At 50.1% G+C, this 17,638-nt stretch overlaps 6 protein-coding genes across 6 annotated transcripts; 4 read left to right on the top strand and 2 right to left on the bottom strand.

Annotated features, from left to right (window-relative positions):
* Positions 1 to 92: 92 nt before the first annotated feature.
* GGS25DRAFT_514845 (OPT-domain-containing protein) lies at positions 93 to 3,244 on the top strand (the record flags this gene model as incomplete). The annotated part of the gene is made up of 2 exons (XM_049263029.1): positions 93 to 2,287; positions 2,341 to 3,244. The coding sequence occupies 2 exons, from the start codon at positions 93 to 95 to the stop codon at positions 3,242 to 3,244; spliced, it is 3,099 nt and encodes a 1,032-aa protein (XP_049115997.1).
* A 423-nt stretch (positions 3,245 to 3,667) lies between these two features.
* Positions 3,668 to 5,422, bottom strand: GGS25DRAFT_496729 (uncharacterized protein). Its single transcript, XM_049261546.1, has 3 exons — positions 4,433 to 5,422; positions 4,020 to 4,343; positions 3,668 to 3,970 (listed from the first exon to the last, which is right to left on the bottom strand). The coding sequence occupies exons 1-2, from the start codon at positions 4,883 to 4,885 to the stop codon at positions 4,032 to 4,034; spliced, it is 765 nt and encodes a 254-aa protein (XP_049115996.1). The 5' UTR covers positions 4,886 to 5,422; the 3' UTR covers positions 3,668 to 3,970; positions 4,020 to 4,031.
* Positions 5,084 to 7,862, top strand: GGS25DRAFT_514844 (dimethylguanosine tRNA methyltransferase; the record flags this gene model as incomplete). Its single annotated transcript, XM_049263028.1, has 2 exons — positions 5,084 to 5,140; positions 5,850 to 7,862. The coding sequence occupies 2 exons, from the start codon at positions 5,084 to 5,086 to the stop codon at positions 7,860 to 7,862; spliced, it is 2,070 nt and encodes a 689-aa protein (XP_049115995.1).
* A 269-nt stretch (positions 7,863 to 8,131) lies between these two features.
* GGS25DRAFT_342231 (ATP-NAD kinase-like domain-containing protein) lies at positions 8,132 to 10,352 on the top strand. Its single transcript, XM_049257972.1, has 2 exons — positions 8,132 to 10,123; positions 10,261 to 10,352. Exon 1 carries the CDS (start codon positions 8,400 to 8,402, stop codon positions 9,987 to 9,989), a length of 1,590 nt encoding a protein of 529 aa, XP_049115994.1. The 5' UTR covers positions 8,132 to 8,399; the 3' UTR covers positions 9,990 to 10,123; positions 10,261 to 10,352.
* Positions 10,353 to 11,630: 1,278 nt separating this feature from the next.
* Positions 11,631 to 13,862, top strand: GGS25DRAFT_496712 (P-loop containing nucleoside triphosphate hydrolase protein). Its single transcript, XM_049261545.1, has 2 exons — positions 11,631 to 11,825; positions 11,925 to 13,862. Exons 1-2 carry the CDS (start codon positions 11,767 to 11,769, stop codon positions 13,492 to 13,494), a joined length of 1,629 nt encoding a protein of 542 aa, XP_049115993.1. The 5' UTR covers positions 11,631 to 11,766; the 3' UTR covers positions 13,495 to 13,862.
* A 738-nt stretch (positions 13,863 to 14,600) lies between these two features.
* On the bottom strand, positions 14,601 to 17,588 carry GGS25DRAFT_342152 (glycoside hydrolase family 92 protein). Its single transcript, XM_049257970.1, has 6 exons — positions 17,558 to 17,588; positions 17,294 to 17,498; positions 16,716 to 17,228; positions 16,176 to 16,652; positions 15,742 to 16,121; positions 14,601 to 15,674 (listed from the first exon to the last, which is right to left on the bottom strand). The coding sequence occupies exons 2-6, from the start codon at positions 17,384 to 17,386 to the stop codon at positions 14,822 to 14,824; spliced, it is 2,316 nt and encodes a 771-aa protein (XP_049115992.1). The 5' UTR covers positions 17,387 to 17,498; positions 17,558 to 17,588; the 3' UTR covers positions 14,601 to 14,821.
* Between the last annotated feature and the right edge of the window lie 50 nt (positions 17,589 to 17,638).

The raw sequence follows: 17,638 nt of genomic DNA, 5'->3' as shown, positions 1-17,638 counted from the left end.
GTTTCCCTCAAAAGGAGCTTTAAGAGCAGGGATAATAAGATCGCTTATGTCTTTAGACCCTTTAGACCCTTTTCCATAGTACAACCCCCATCATGTCCAGTGATCATTCGCAATCTTTTCCATTACGACCCATAACATCTTCCTCTGCTACCACCTCTGCTACCACCTCTGCTACCACCTCTGCTACCACATCCACTGTCACACCCAATACCACTTCCAGCTCCGCCTTACCCGCTCATCCAGTCGACCTATCAGACCCCACGTCGCCAACCACCAGCCATACAAATATTGCTGCCTCCTCCTCAGGCTCGACCGAATCCTTTAGTAGATTATCACGCTCTCCATCGAGCACGAGCCATGACTCTCGCCAGGTCAAACTTGACTCCGAGGCAAATCGCAACCTTGCCGTCGACGGCCGAGGATTAAGGATTATGTCGCAAGCTCCTCTTTTGATTCGCTCTTCGCCCGGCTTTGGCGCTGGATCATATGGAGCTGCCCCTGTTCATCCTGAGACCAAGGACCCTGATAGCGACGACGATGTTCAAGAGCCCTTGAGTAGAAGAGCTAGCGCGGAAACCCCCTACTCCAGGCGGCGCCATTCTAGCGATGCTGGTCGTGATACAACCTTTAGAACAAGCACATCTTCTCTAACCCGGAGAAAGCAGAGTCTATCTGACGAGGTTGGAGTGAATGCAGTAGCGGGGGGTCCTGAAGGTCGCTTTAGCGTAAGCGAAAGCGCTTTCACGAATGACTTGGCTTCGGATCCATTGTTGGATAGCCCGGTGCCTGACGATGAAGACGGCTCTGACGATGCGAACGAAGGGAGCGACCAGGACCCCCCGGATAATTCCCCTTATCCCCTGGTTCGAGCGTCTGTCTCACCAACTGACAACACGTCTCTATCTATAAACACGCCTCGAATGTGGATGTTATCTACTTTGTTTTCTATACTTGGTTCTTCTACAAATCTCTTCTTTTCTTTGAGATACCCTAGCGTTTCAATTACACCCGTTATAGCCTTGCTTCTAGTTCATCCTCTCGGCCTTTTGTGGGACTACCTTCTCAAACGACCAGATGACCCCCCCGAACAGTTTTTGGATGGTGTACGAATAAATGACCTAAATGATAATAGTCAAGCTCAAGCTCTGAAGCAGAGGAGTCGCGCAGGGCGTCTTCGCCTCTGGCTAGCTCAGGGTAGCTGGAATGAAAAAGAGCACAGCTGCGTGTATGTTAGCAGCAACGTTTCTTTCGGCTTCGCGTTCGCAACGGATATCATTGTTGAGCAAACCCAATTTTACAAGCAAGATGTCGGTATTGCCTATCAGCTTCTGCTTACGCTCTCGACCCAAATTTTGGGTTATACGTTTGCCGGGTTGACAAGGCGCTTTTTAGTACGCCCAGCCGGCATGATCTGGCCTGGTACTTTGATGTCCGCCGCTATGTTCACGACTCTGCATAAAGAGGAGAACAAACCAGCCAACGGGTGGAGGGTAAGCAGATGGAGGTTCTTCTTCATCGTCTGGATATCGGGCTTTATCTTCTACTTCCTCCCCGGCTTGTTAATGCCAGCGCTCAGTTACTTCAATGTAATAACCTGGTTTGCGCCGGATAATGTCGTTGTGGCAAACTTATTTGGAGTTGCTTCCGGCTTGGGTCTTTTCCCGCTCACGTTTGACTGGGCCCAGATCGCGTACATTGGCTCGCCTTTGTTAACACCTTTCTGGGCTGCAATGAATGTTATTGGCGGTCTGGTGATAGTCATGTGGATCATTGCGCCCATTGCGTATTATAGCAACCTGTTCTACTCATCTTACATGCCAATTCTCTCCGCGTCAGTCTATGACAATACGGGCAAGATATATGATGTCAGCAAGATTCTAACGCCCGAGTTTCTCTTTGACCGAGAGGCGTATTCAAATTATAGTCGGGTATTCCTCCCGATTACCTACGTCCTCAGCTATGGTCTACAGTTTGCAGGGCTCGCATCACTCCTAACCCATACTACTTGTTGGCATGGCAAGGACATCTACGTCCAGTGGAAACGTTCCTTGCAAGAAGCAGATGGTGAGAATAAAACATCATATCAGCCACTCGAAAGTGAAAGCAACGGGAGGGCTTCCCGTCCAGATGGCCCAGGTATCACGAGGTCTAGTTCCACATTCGACAATATTTTAAGCCATGAAGATGTGCATAACCGCCTTATGAAAAGATACAAAGATGCGCCAATCACCTGGTATTTGTTGACGTTCATTTCTATGACTGCCATAGGTATTTTTGTCGTCGAATAGTGAGTTTACTACCCCCTTTAACCCCATAATCACTCTATTTACCTACAAGCAGTTACCCAATTCATCTTCCGTGGTATGGCCTACTACTCGCCCTCGGGATATGCGCTGTGCTTTTTATACCTATCGGTATTGTCATGGCAGTGACAAATCAACATAGCAGCATCTACTTAATTTGCCAGCTTATATGTGGCGTCGTATTTCCTGGAAGACCCGTGGCTAACATGGTTTTTGTGACCTATGGCTACATCTCGTCTGCCCAGGGAATCAAATTTGCAGCAGACCTAAAATTGGGGCATTACATGAAGATCCCACCGAGGCTTCTATTCTCCGTCCAGATGGTCGCAACAACTGTCTCGTCTGTCACGCAGATCATCGTGCTTAATTGGATGTTCCGTAACGTCCCGGGAATTTGCACCACCTCAGCTATCAACGGCTTCACCTGCCCGATTGCTAGAGTTCATTTTAACGGGTCCATCCTATGGGGCGTCGTTGGCCCGACCGAGTTCTTTGGACCGAACGCGACCTATCGTCCTTTGGTGTGGTGCTTTCTGATCGGAGCCGTCGCCCCGATCCCCCTGTGGCTATATGGCCGCAAAAGGAGAGGAAGTATTGTTCGAAAAATCAACCTCCCGGTCCTCTTCGGCTCGCTGAGCTGGATCCCGCCCGCCACCGGCTTGAACTTCTCAGTCTGGGCCGTGGTCTGCTACTTATTCAACTACCTGATCAAGAACCGCGCGTCGGCCTGGTGGGCTAAGTACACGATGACCCTCAGCGCAGCTCTCGACTCAGGTCTAGCCTTCGGCATCGTCGTCGTGTTCTTCGGCTTCATATACCCCGGCTGGATGGAGGGCTTCAGCTGGTGGGGCACGGAGGTCTATAAAAGTGGCTGCGACTGGCAGGCTTGCTCGTACAATACGGTGCCTAATGGTAGTCGGTTTGGGCCGGATAGATGGTAGACTGCCTACCTACATATGCATACATAATTCATAGATTTTGAAGTTTTGTTGGGCGTATATAGGCATATGAGTACATAGGCGCTAGGTACATAGGTAGACAGGCACACACAAGTACATGAATGTGATGAAGTTTTACGAGGCGTGGTTTTGATGTGTTGGGAATATGGCATCTACATACACATACACATATACACATGCGCATACCAGGTACCTACTAGGCAGGTGTCTACCTGCCTAAGCACCAATCTTAATAAATACACGAATGGGAAGACAAAGTAGGTACCTACATATGACATTGTTCCCAGGGTGGTGAACTCGTAGGTATTCCAATCACAAGCCCACGTCATCTACATCCATCCACTTTTACGAAGCACAGAATTATAAAATGCCGATGGCTTTAAGAGTCATATACAAAGGTAATACTTTTTTCTTCGTCAAAAATCTCTATTTCCCCTAGGTATCCTCTAAGAGTACATGATGATAAAAACTCTTGCTACGCACAGTACAGTGTATGAGCGAGCTGTATGCTCTAAGGAATCTAGCAAGATGCTTCGCGACTACCTAGCTCAATAACAGACTTAACTAACCTACTAGTAATGTTACCACCATTAATTAACTCGAGCCTGACATTGATCCCTCGAGGCTCACTGGTCTAATATGTTATGCTAATAGAAGACCCCTTTGAGGTTGCTCCTAGATTTCTCCTTCCAATGATAGTAGTATATTCTGGGGAAGGTGAGTTTAGTTTAACTGCCATATGCTGTAGGCATCTTACAATGAGCTAATTTCACTTCTTCAGGTCGGCCGTCCCCGAAACTCTGGCTGGCGGTGGCTTGTTGCTGGCCGGGGCAGGGGTGTACGAAGCTGGAATGTTGTTCTGGACCGTTTGCCTGGCGTCCCGGAACATATCGAAACAAATAGCAATGACTTCGTTGATATTTTGGTCCGCGGGCACGAGGGCGGTGTCAACGATAGTCTTGAGGTGTTCCTCGAGTTTATAGAACTCGTTTCTGTCCGAGCGGTACCTATCTGGTAGGCCGCTGTTGTGCAGCAGGGCAAGGATTCCGCCGATACAAGTATTCACCGCAGCGATAGATGTCTAGCATCCAAGGGGTCGAAAGTCAGTCTCCTGGGATACCCATCTCACCATGGGCTGAGAGACGGGTCGTCTGTACGAGATGAACTCACGATAGTAACTCCATTCTTGGATGTCGATGATACAGATCCCAGAGCAGTCAAGACAGCACTCAAGGCAATCTGAACAAGCATCAAGACCCAGTGTAGGGTGCTCACGAGGTGGAACCAGTAGGTGAATTTGGCCTTCTCGAAAAGGACATCTTTATATAAGCCGTCCCGAAACCCCTTGGGTGGCCACCATCGACTAGTCGGGCGGACGACCACCTCGCTCTCGTCGTCTTTCAGCACTCCGATGCCTCGACAGAACTGAACCCATTCGGGATGGGAGAGAAGACGGTAATTATTAGGGTCTCCAGGCTTGGGAGGAGGGGTACCGCCGCCGCTGTTTGGCTTCGGAGAAGGTGGAGGCGGAGTTTGAGAAGCCATGGCTGCGTCAAAGTTGAGTCGTGGGATAGAAGAACGATGAGAGCTGGATTTGTGAGAGGGGTAGATTGTAGCCGCCATCTTGAGAATCCAGACAAGGCGAAGTTGGATTCAAGGGTAATGGGAAAAGGGAGAATCTAGGAGACATGCGAGAGCTGGAGGCTCGAGTAGTGAAAGGGGCTGTCATTTCCAATTTGTAACTTGTCACTTCTTACCTGGAAGGCATAGACAACTTCCGTCTAGAACACTCGGAGGAAGCAACTCTTAAAGTTGTCCATCATGACTCTATCGCATGACCTATCTCAACGAGAAGTAAAAGGGGCTAAGTACTACGAAGTAGGTGCTAGCGACCTGAGAGAGATATATGCCTTGACTACTTAGTCAAGGAGCGCTTTCTCCAATCCAGCCTTAAGGTGGTGATAGGGGGAAGGGTTGAATGGATTCTTTTAACGTCAACATCGAATAACGTTGAGTATACGAAAAAGAAGGAATTGTAGATATTTACATTAAGTACTAGGTACTAGGTTAGGTACTATGTCCACTGTCCAGTAATACTTCCCCATGTCTAACAGAGTTTATACTAATTATACACTTGCACCTTCTCTGATTTTATAGCTCTGTCGTTGTTTCTACCATAAATATTAGATTAAGGTAGGTGGGTACATAAGGTGCTACCTAGAATCCCATGTAGATGCACGTACATAGGTAGGCATTTAGAGTTAGAGTTAGCGATAAGACGCCGATAAGATAGAGGATAGCTCCACTCAGCTACTGGGGACAAGAAAAAAAATTAAAGTGAAGCTATAGATTTCTACTTTCCATTCAGAATCTCTTCAATTTAACCTGCGCAGCCAATCTTTCTCTAACTCCTACCGACCTTACTACCTGGAGACTTCCTAATGTCATAGCCTTGCGCCTTACTTGCATGCTCTGTACCCATTTATTGGCACCCTCGAAACCAGTGCTAAGGCATGTGAACCGATTATTTGCTACTTCTTGCCTTCTTCGAGCTGCGCATACCTTTACCATGGTTTCGGGAACCAAGAACGGTACCAAGAACGGTACCTCGTCTACGACGACCGACATTCAAATCTTCACACGCGATGGCCAAGAATTCACCGAAGTCAAGGAAGGTCTAGGTCGCATCCTAGTTCCTTTCTCAGCTAAAGATGGCAAAGACAAAAAACTGAGCGACGTCGAAGAACAACAAAAAGTCTTTTACAACCCTATCCAGCAGTTCAACCGCGACCTGACCGTTCTTGCCATCAAAGCATATGGCCAAGAAGCTCTAGCTAAGAGACGATCAGCCAACGCGGATAAGGTTGCCAAGAGGAAACGCGACAAGCTGGACACGGGCAGTGGCAGACCGAATAAGCAAGAGAAAGTGACTGAGATGGAGAGCACTGCCTCTGTGACACAACCAAGTGAAGGCAACGCAGCTCCCTTGGATGCTACGAACGACCAACCAACAGCTCCTGAAGAACAAACTCGGAAAGAAAACACCGACTTGCCCTCTCGCGACTTACCTAGTACCGATCAACCCCCGAAATCCTCGCAACCTACCGAAGGGCCAGAGGCAACGTCTCAGGAAACGGGACAAGGCGACCCACTCTCTGGCCCTAGATTTACCATTCTCGATGCTCTATCCGCTACCGGACTTCGAGCTCTACGATATGCCCAAGAGCTACCGTTTGTCACCTCAGTCACCGCTAATGATCTCAGCCCATCTGCTGTAGATGCCATCAAGAAAAATGCCGAGCACAATGGTGTTGACGGCAAAGTGAACGCAACATTAGGAGATGCTCGTGCGCACATGTATTCGTTGCAAACCCACGATATCAGTGATGAGCAGACCAAGAACAACAAACAACATAATAAGAAGAACATACCCAAACCGAACAAAAAATACGACGTAATTGACCTCGATCCTTATGGAACTGCGGCTCCCTTTTTTGACGCAGCACTGAATGCTGTAAGGGACGACGGTGGCCTGCTGTGTGTCACCTGCACGGACTCTGGGATTTGGGCTTCCAATGGATATCCCGAGAAAACATTTGCTCTCTATGGCGGCGTCCCCGTAAAAGGCTTTTACTCTCACGAGGCTGGATTACGTATCATACTCCATGGTCTTGGATCGGCGGCAGCGAGATATGGATTAGCTATTGAACCTCTTCTAAGCCTATCGATCGACTACTACGTCCGAATCTTTGTCAAGGTCCGAAAATCTCCTGCTCAGGTCAAATTTCTGGCCGGGAAGACCATGGTCACCTTTAACTGTGACCAAGGATGCGGAGCCTGGGAAACTCAATTCTTGGTTCGCAACAAGAAGGCTTATAACAAGTCTGGAAAGGGCATGTTTTACAAGCATGGACTAGCTATGGCACCCACCGCAGACCGATCTTGCCAGGAGTGTGGCTCCAAGATGCATCTCGCTGGCCCAATGTATGGCGGACCGTTACATTCCCCTGACTTCATCAACAAGATATTGGCCGACCTTCCTAACGAGCCTGATGATATCTACGGTACGAAACCGCGAATAGAAGGTATGCTGACGACCGCTCTTGAGGAGCTCATCCCACCTCCTGAAGATGATCTGCAAAGTGCCAAGGATGATGAGCTTGCAGCGATTGACCCGTATCCGTTCTTTTTTCATCCGGCAGCTCTCTCTGGTGTGGTACATTGCATATGTCCCGACGAAGATAGCTTCAGGGGTGCTCTGCGCCATCTAGGCTATCAAGTCGTCCGCAGCCATTGCAAGCCTGGTAGTCTCAAGACCAACGCGCCGTGGTCTGTCATTTGGCATATCATGCGAGAGTGGGTTCGCCAGAAGAGTCCAGTGAATGTTGAAAAGATTACGGAAATGAGCCCAGCATATACCCTACTCAGACTAGGCAAGAGGGATGAGAGTTCGGAGGAGGCTAGTAAGGACAAGGTCGAGTTAAAAGAAGTCGTTTTCGACAAGAAACTTGGGCGAGATCTTTCCAAGAAAGGTCTCGTCAGATATCAGACGAATCCTAGAGAAAATTGGGGTCCTGTGACTAGGGCGAAAGGAAATTGATTATGTGTGGCAATAACCTTTGCCAGATCGAATACTACTGGGAGTTCTGAAAAAGGTGAATTCCAGGGCTGGATATAGGATGGTCAAATGATACCCCTTTACTTTCGACTGATGCCCAGCTCGTATCTATCCCAGGCTCTATGGTGAAGGTGAAAGAGTATTAGAAGCCTACCTACCTACTACTAGGTCAAGTACTGATCAGAGTCGGAACCCCAACGCCACAGAGGCACCTTTCCGTAATCGTATACTCCCTGCTATCCGTATGGGACCCGCTCTTGATTATTAAGCAGGGTCTTGCAGAATCAAGCTATTTACCTGGGCAGCTGCTAAGTTAGTAACCTACTAACCTAGGCCGGTTTCTCTATCTTACCCCGATATACATATTACCTACCTATGTGTTACTTGCAGTTAAATTACAGGCAATAGCTTTGTCGAGCCCGGTGAATGCTTGGATATGATATAATCGAGACAGGTTTACAGTCGAGCGACCTACCAATGTAACTCACCTACAGCTATTACTGTAGTAGGTACGGAGCAATGTCCGTGAATAATAATAATAGCTCCGGCGGTATCTCCGCCGACACCGGACAAGAAGACATCAGCTCCATCAAGCCAGAAGAGGTGATATTCATCTCCAAACAACCACAACCACAACGAGCAACTGCCAATAATGAATCCAATGTTGTCTACGAAGTTTTTAGTCTCCGGGAACACACCACCACCACCACCAACAGCAATGGGGAGCAAGGGCCCCCGTCAACATCATTCCAGCTCTCACGCACCCAACTGACAAATGTCCCACAACCCCTCCTCGACGAATTCGAGGTCGGGGTAGCAGCAATAGTGCCGGAGCACCTGCAAAACGGTCCCACGCGCCGTGTCCACGTAGTAGCGTCGACGGCCTCCGGCACCGGTCTCGCGGCGGACTTCTACGACGCCGTGCTCCGCCCCCTGTTGGAAAGTCGGGGTATCACCCCTGCTGCGGCAAGCGATGGCGATGAGGCGAAACCGGGTATCTACCGCCTTGTAAAGACACACGGCGCTGATAGTATCCGTGATTTCGCCCGGGATCTTAGCCGCGATGGGGGGGATAAGGTCCGGCATACCGTGGTCCTTCTCAGCGGCGACGGCGGCATCGTGGAGCTGCTGAACGGCATAACACCTACTTCAACCGTAGCGAATTCCGACGCGCTGCCGTTGCTTGCGATACTCCCGCTCGGCACGGGGAACGCACTGTTCAACTCCCTCCATAAATCCGTCGTCCCAACCGTCCCAACCGCAACAGCCACCGCCTCCGCCTTGGGTGGCCTACCAACAGCAGGAACAGCAGCGCTGCCGCCATCGACGCTTGTGCAGAGCCTGCGGACGCTGTTCCGGGGTGTCGCCGCGCCGCTGCCGAGTTTCCGTGCCGAGTTTTCGGAGGGGGCAAGGATGATTACTTATAACGAAAACGATGATGATGCAGAGGCGGTAGCAGTAAAAACCCTCTACGGCGCCGTCGTAGCCAGCTACGGGTTCCACAGCCAGCTAGTCTGGGAGAGCGACACGCCCGCGTACCGGAAGCACGGCGCCAAACGGTTCGGGATGGTGGCGCAGGAGCTGCTGAAGACGAGCCACGCGTACCGCGCCGTTGTCGAGGTGTCCCCCCCATCCCCATCCCATTCCCCTTCCCTTCCCTCCTCCTCCTCTCCCCCTTCCCTCTCATCATCGCAAACTCTCCCCCGCACCCACCACGCCTACATCCTCGCGACGATGCTCTCGAACCTCGAAAAGACCTTCACCATCTCCCCGGCGAGCAAGCCGCTCGACGGGAAGCTGAGGCTCGTGCATTTTGGTGCGGTGGACGGGGAGACGACGATGCGGGTTATGATAGCGGCGTATGATGGGGGGAGGCATGTTGGGATGAGGTGGGGGAAGAAAGGAGAAGAAGGGGAGAAAGAAGAAGGGGTGGGATATGAAGAGGCCGAGGTAGTCAAGGTGACGACGCGGGAGGAGGACGCGAGGTGGAGGAAGGTGTGTGTCGATGGTGCGATTGTGGAATTACCCCGGGATGGCACCATGACGGTTGCGAAGGAGAAGGAGGCGCGGCTGTTGGTTTTGGTTGATCGCTCGGTGTTGGGGGGATAGGTGCTTGATTTTTACGGGTTTGATTGCTACTTGGCTTATTGTTCTTCATCTAGTCACATACATAACTACCTAGGTTAGGTAGGTAATGACGATTTTCAGCGCCATCGGTTATATATCTCATTACTTACATCGAGGCAAGTAACCTAACCTAACCTAACCTACCTATGCATGCACCTATGTATGAAAGGCGCGTCTCCAAGCTACTCATTTTGATATATATCTACCTGTAACCTATCCACAGATGAATAACGTCCCTGCTAATACTATATAGGTACTATGTATCTACATGTGTACCTAGCACCTACATATCACGAGCTTCAATGTTAAACACAAAGCCGCCGGTACCTAGTCTTTCCCCAAACGGACCAATCACAAGCGTTGTACGCACAAATGAACCAGAATGAATCATCCGCGCTACGACGGCAGCTAACGATGTTTTTTCTGACGCCGTCTCGTGCTTAGATCTATATACATGCATGCGTGCTACACACCCACATATCGCTGAAGAGCGATCTATATGATATGTAGTCCGATTAAGAATCTAGACATCTATAATAAGAAAGAACCTCGGTCGATACAGTTCTATATAGGTAACAGATCGATTACAGAGAGCATTGAGAGTCGAGCTGTGAATAAAACTCATATATCTACCTCTTACATCCGGCTCTGACTAGGTATACATACATATCTCTACGGTCAATATACCAGTAAACTTTTCTTGAATACTTATAATACCTTCATGATTCTTAACATTAATTAATAAATAAATCATCCCTTTCATTGTAGGTGTCTCAGCATATAGGTAGGTACTCGAATATATAGTTGCATTCCAGTCAGGCACCGTCAACATGACGTCCATGGAAGCAGAGAGTGCTACCACCATCCTCTGCACATCCAAGCAGACCCGTTTCAATATCGGGACTCCCAACTATCGCGAGGTATACCTACTCATTGCATACATACTATCACGACCATCATCTATTCGCATACACCTTATAGCTATACGTTCCTAACCGATTTTTCCAAAAACACAGCTAGACATCGAAGGCCTCAACATCACCATAACCTCCCCCGGACCCCAAACCAGCAGCACCAAAGGCAAGGGAAAAACCAAGAGCGCCGGCATCGAGATCCTCAGCAACGCCAAGCTGCGGTTGAAAGCCGGCCAGCGGTATGCGTTGATCGGGCGGAACGGCACTGGGAAGTCGAGTGAGTTCACCTTTCCTTTCCCTTTCCCTTTCTTTTCCTCCTCTCCTTTCGCGGTTCCTTTTTCATCATCCCCCCTCCCAAACGACCGTAGTCAAAAAGGAAACATAGCTCACCAAGACATTATATTGACATATCCACAGCGCTGCTGAAAGCAATAGCCGAGAAGCTGATCCCAGGGATACCGGAAGAAACGCGTGTCGTGATCCTCCAGCAGACGGACATAGTAGGGGACGCCAATACTACCGACGAAGGCTCAATTTCGTCTTCCACCCCGAGTAGTAAAAGTGAAAGCAGCAGCAGGCCAGTGTTGGAAGAAGTCATCGAGCGAGCTACCGCTAAGCAGGAGCTGCAGCGGGAGATAGAAGGTCAGCCAACCCCCCTCCCCCTTTCCAAAAATTGAAAGACCAGTAGTTAATCAAGCCACAAACATACAGTCTTATCCCGGGGCATCGAGAGCAGCGACCCCTTAGACGCGCCGAGGGCGCTGAGAAATGTACACCACGAGCGTCTGCAAAAAGAGCTGTTTCTCAAGGACAAGGATGCGAGACTTCGTAGCGGTGCTCGGGGAATGCAGGCGAGGAAAGCGTTGAAAGCGATGGAGAAGAGAGTGGCTGAGTTCCAGGAGCAGTAAGATCATTATTGCCTACCTTTTCATTTTATTTCCCCTTTTTTTTCATATTCTAGGTAGATGGTCAAATACCTAAGTAGCCCTAACATAAGCTGTAGGCACGAGCATATAAACGAGGATACATCACCTGAGACACTAGCAAAAGAGACAAACGATGCAGCAGACTTACTCGCGGACCTCCAGCTCCACGTCGAGCCATCCAAGCTAGCAGAAACGGAGTCCAAGGCAAAGAAAATACTCACAGGTCTCGGCTTCACAGAATCTCGCATGGCGCAATCCGTATCGAGCTTATCAGGGGGCTGGAAGATGCGAACAGCGCTAGCGACAGCGCTGCTGCAGGAGACAGACATCCTGATCCTCGACGAGCCGACCAACTTCCTCGATCTTCTTGGCATCATCTGGCTGCAGCGGTACCTCACCGCCACGGTGGCCGGGTCTGCTGACGCGCCGACGCTCATCCTCGTGTCGCACGACCGCGACTTCATCTCCCTTTGCACGGACCTGCTCATCCTCAAGGACAAGGGCCTCGAGTACTTCCACGGGGACCTGCGGACGTACTCGTCGTCGCGCGCGGAGAAGAAGGCGTACCTGACCAAGATGCAGGAGGCGCAGGACAAGCAGCGCGCGCACATGCAGCAGACGATCCAGCGCAGCCTGCGCGAGGGCAAGGCGCGGGATGACCAGAACCGCGTGCGGCAGGCCAAGTCGCGGCAGAAGAAGCTCGACGACCGCATGGGCCTGCAGGTCAGCGCCCGCGGCGGCCGCTTCAAGCTCAACCGCGACCTCGTCGGCTATCACCTTTCCAGCCGCGCTGGGATCGACGTGCCGCAGGACGACGGTGACCTAAAGCCTGTCAGCTTCGCGCTGCCCGAGCCGTCTGATTTGCGGTTCCCGGGGGCTCTGATATCGCTGGAGAAGGTCACGTTTCGGTACGGGAGGGGAGTTAAGACGCCGCCGGTGCTCCGGGATGTAACCTTGTCACTTAGTATGGGCGATAGAATCGGGATCCTGGGTCTAAACGGGAGTGGCAAGTCTACCCTGATCAAGCTGCTCGTCGAAGAGACTATGCCGACGTCCGGCACCATGACGAAGCACCCCCGCCTCAAACTCGGATACTATTCGCAGCATGCTGTCGAGGCGTTACAACAGATAGGCGTCGCAGACCCTGAACTTGCAGCTCTAGGGCTCCTAACACGAGAAGTAGGCTCACAGCTAGACGAGGGCGAGATTCGCGGAATGCTGGCTATGCTGGGGCTTCCAGGGCGCATCGCATCCGATGTCCCCGTTCGCAAGTTATCCGGCGGACAGCTCGTAAGGTTGGAACTGGCACGGATATTATGGCAGAGGCCGCACTGCCTTGTTCTTGATGAGGCGACTACACATCTCGATTACGAGACTGTAGCCGCACTGCGACAAGCACTGCGAGATTGGGAGGGCACGGTTGTAATAGTGAGCCACGATCGATGGTTTATGCGTGGTGTTGTGGAAGGGTTAGACGACGATGATGATAGTGAAGATGAGGATGAGGGCGAAGGTGACGCGACAGATTTGCAGAAGAGGAGATTAGTGTATCGGCTTCGGGCGGGTCAAATGGCATTACTTCAAGGTGGTGTGCAGGAGTTTGAAGATGGAGTAGAAAGGAAGGTGAGGAAGATGATGGACCTGTAGCCTGTACATAGTACTGTGTAGCCTGCAGTCTGTGGCTCACTATTGTTGGCTGTGTGGCTTGAAAGGCGGGTCTAGCAGAGGCGGAGGGTTCAACTCAGGCTTGTGCAAAATGCCACATTTTTCGGATCATTTTTCAGCGCATATCTCGACAACCAGGCATCGGATTGAATTAGAAAAAACGGGAGAATAAATAGAAGACTGTAATTACCAGAAATATAATTGAACGTAGATAATTATTGAAGTTGAATGTAGTGTAAAACGAAATAAAAGTGCAAAAAAATTGTTTGCTTCTCTTTGATTGAGCGTGTCATCCTTAGTGCAGGGGCCATGCTAATCTTCTCTGTATCGTTTCAAATTGACCAAATGCCCGAAGGCGAAGGTTTGAATGCAATTATAATATATAACCCTACCTCCGGCCCAAAAACTTAGGAATACCCGAAGTAGGCCCGCACCTACTGAAAAGCCCACCAATCAAGTTAGATACAGTCATGTGATATTTACATAGTGGCCTTACATAAACCACATGCATTAATTGATTTAATGCACAATTGTACTTCGACTACTTCAAACCAGTGCACAGTGAGGCATCGCGATAATTATGCCCCGAAATAACAACAACAGCGAGCGCAAAAAGGAAGCTATTCACATAAGCACGTAGAGCAAAACACATGCCTCGATAATGCCGTAAATATGCCTGCGCAATGCAATGCAAAATATCGTCACTTTGCTACTAGGTATTCTCACCATCATCATCCCAGGACCACAATCCGGGGCCGCGAAAGATGTAACGCTCCAGCCTACTTGTGCAGCTCCACGAATTCTGGTATCTTCAAACACATACACATCACTAAGGATCCAGCCGTAAATACTATGTACAAGTATCATGAACTATCACAGTAAGTAGTTTATGGCCTAGAGCTCAGAACTTCAGTTCATTTAAAAGGAAGGGGGGTTTTGCTTCACATCATACATACGCGTATGTAAACCAACACTTCCAGTTTCAAGGCTTGTGTTTAGACACTTCATAAACCATAATCCCCCCCCTCTCGAAACCAACGCTTTCATACGAGTTTCATCATGTCCAAGTTTTAGGTACAAAACATTATATTTCTTTCAGATATATACTGGGCATATATATCCCGTACTATCATATACACCGAATCCCAATCCAAGTAAGATACATGAATCAAAACCTCCTTCGTATCTGCATTCAAATCTTTCTATTCAAGTACCTATTATTTTCTTTTCAGGGAGGTAGGTAGGCCGATAGACATATATATCCATACCATCCGCCTTACCTACCAACCGGTCAACGTATATACCCAACTTACGATCCCTCAGTCGCAGGACTCGGCGGCGCAGCTCCAGTAGCCCAGTCCGCAGGTTCGGGGCCTAGCACAAAGTCTAGCTTGCCCCCGTTGGCAAACACATCCTCCCAGGTGACCCACGCCTTGTCCCAGACTTGCCCGTTGAGCCTGAGCGACTGGACATAGTACGAGTCGCTGCCGCCGCCCGTGGTGGTGATGACGAGCTTCTTGGTGCCGCCGAGGTTGACGACCAGGTTCGTGAACCAGGGCGAGCCGATCAGGAACGTGGTCTGGCCCGTCATGGGGTACAGACCAATCATAGACCACAGCAGCCACGACTCCATGGCGCCGGCGTCCGAGTTTCCGGGGAGCCCGCGAGGGGTCGGGGCGTAGAAGCTGTTGGCCACGTAACGGCTGTGCTTGACGGTCAAGTCCTGGCGGCCGACGTAATTGAATAGGTACGGAGATGTGAAGCTGGGCTCGTTGCCCGGATTGAAGAGGGTGTGGTTGAATTGGGAGTTCCCGTCACTTACGCCACCCTCAAAAAGCTTCTCGAGACGTGCAACGAACTTGTCCGTGCCACCAGAGAGCTCGATTAGCTTATCGATATCGTGGTGCGCATTGAACGAGTACTCGAACGGGAGGCCCTCGTAGTAGTCGTCTTTCCAGTAGCAACCGCCACAGTCGAGCGGGTCTTGGTCTATGAATTTGCCGTCCTCGTCAATAGGGCCGAGGAAACCCGTAAAGCCCAACGCCTCCATCTCCGGGTTCCACTGGTTGCGCCAGTTACGTGACCGGTTGAGGTATTTTTGTGCCTCCTCATCTTTTCCAAGCCCCTTGGCTACTTGGTAGAGACCAAAGTCGTTTCCGGCACTATAGTTTGTTAGCCCCCAATAATTCCCAGCTATTTGCCAATCCCGAGGGTGGAAAAGCTGCTTACTATTCGATGGCACGGCTTACGGACCGGCCATACTTTGTCGTAATATAGCCGTGGTCGATCCAGTCTGGCAACGCACCTCGTCCTTCCTTCGTCGAGGAAGTGGTATCTCTCGGGTCTTCATTGTTCGGCGGTGTCACCTCGGCATCGGTAACCATAGCTGAAAATCCATCTTCCCAGTTAACAGCACCACGAACGCCCTTTACATAAGCATCGGCCAACACAGTATCCGCATTGGAGCCTCCCTGTGTCGCGCCGTTAAAAAACGAAGATCGTGCATCGGGGAGGTAGCCGTCGTGTCTCCAAATATCGATGAGGGAGCGAATAAATTCTTCGTAAGCCACAGGTTGCAGAATATGCATCAGAGACGTGCTACAGCGGAACTATATCGAATTAGGTCGTCGTTATATAAACGAAGTAAGATATTTGTAACTAACCAAATCCCAGAACGTAAAGATGTCATCGTAATAAGGCTCGCTTGATGACCAAAGGGGGTTTTCGCCCGTCTTATTAGTTGGGATGATCGACATGTGGTACAATGACGAATAGAGGAGCTGCAGTCTTGTTGCGTTGGAGGTATCTGTCGTGGTGATCTTGGATAGCACCTGGCCGTTCCAGGCTGTCTTCGCATCATTCTCCAAGGTCTCGAGGGAGGTCCCTGCCGGTATCTCTTTATCGACATTTCCGCAGGCCTGATCGGCTGATATGAACGACACTCCCACTCTGGAGGTGACTTCGGTGCTATCGAACGTAAAGACAGCTCCCAGCCGTGCCTCGGAGGCTTGTGTGGTTGCTTCGCTGTAGTCTGCTAGATCTTCGCCTGATGAGTTTTGGCCGAGGAAGGTTTTGAATGTTGCTGGCTGGTCGAAGTATCCACAGAAATGGACAGTCCACTTTGGTGCGCGATTCCAGCCCTAAGTAACTGGAGTTAATAATGATCGAAGATGGAAACCCTGATGGGTGCCGAGCAAACATACATTGTCATAAGAACCAGACCCTTGATAACGAACGCCTCCGTCTGTTGTCGTCACGGAGATGTTGCCGCCAAGATAATTCTGGCCCCAACCCAAACCCCTGAAAGAAGGAAGAACGTGAGAGACGTCGACGATGACATTTGGAGTGCTCTCGTGTTCGGCGAACTGATACTTGAACAGGCCAGCCTTGCCAGTTGCACCTAACTCGACGGTGATGCCGTTGGACAAGCTTGACTTGTAGTAGCCGAGACTCGCTTCATCATCTTGGCTTCGGCCGACGCTGTGGTTCGTTAATGGGTTGTCGATTGTACCGGGGACTGGTAGCTGTGCAACAACTCCATATTTGGGGGCACCACCCGTGCCGCTCTCGTGCAACAGACTAAAGCCGGCAAAGCTCCCGGTCGATTGGTAACCCGAGTAACTATCGGATCCGGTATATAAGTCGGGCCCCAACTTTACCATTCCGAAGGGCAAAGTGACGCCGGGGAATGTATTACCTCCATTGACAGAGCCAGTCTGTTAATTAACAATTAGAAATTAGTTACACAGTTCAAAGCGAGTACTGATTTTAGTTCACGTACGAATGGTAAAACAAATTGGCTCAGATCTGGTTCTTGGAGTTCTTTTGCTTTAGCAAGCGCCACACCCAACGCCATGCCAGCGCCAAGACGCATCTTGACGAAGTTCCGAAGTTGAATTTGATGGAAGGCACCAAGTATGTCGACGTCGACAAATTAATTGATATCAATACCGGAACATGGAGAAAATAAGGACATTAAGCTGCCACTTTTTTACAGGTAAATCAGTTCATAGGTATACTTGAACAAAGAGTGACTGACACTGACAGTAGATACACTCGGTACCTTAGTCACGGTGAAGCACCCGACGAGCAGGCAACAAGATTAGCGAACGGATACTTTAATGGA

Source organism: Hypoxylon fragiforme (assembly GCF_022984875.1).
Source record: "Hypoxylon fragiforme strain CBS 206.31 chromosome Unknown GGS25scaffold_6, whole genome shotgun sequence".
NCBI lineage: Eukaryota > Fungi > Ascomycota > Sordariomycetes > Xylariales > Hypoxylaceae > Hypoxylon > Hypoxylon fragiforme.
Note: the sequence above shows the minus strand (reverse complement) of the source record. Positions and strands in the feature narration are given on the sequence as shown.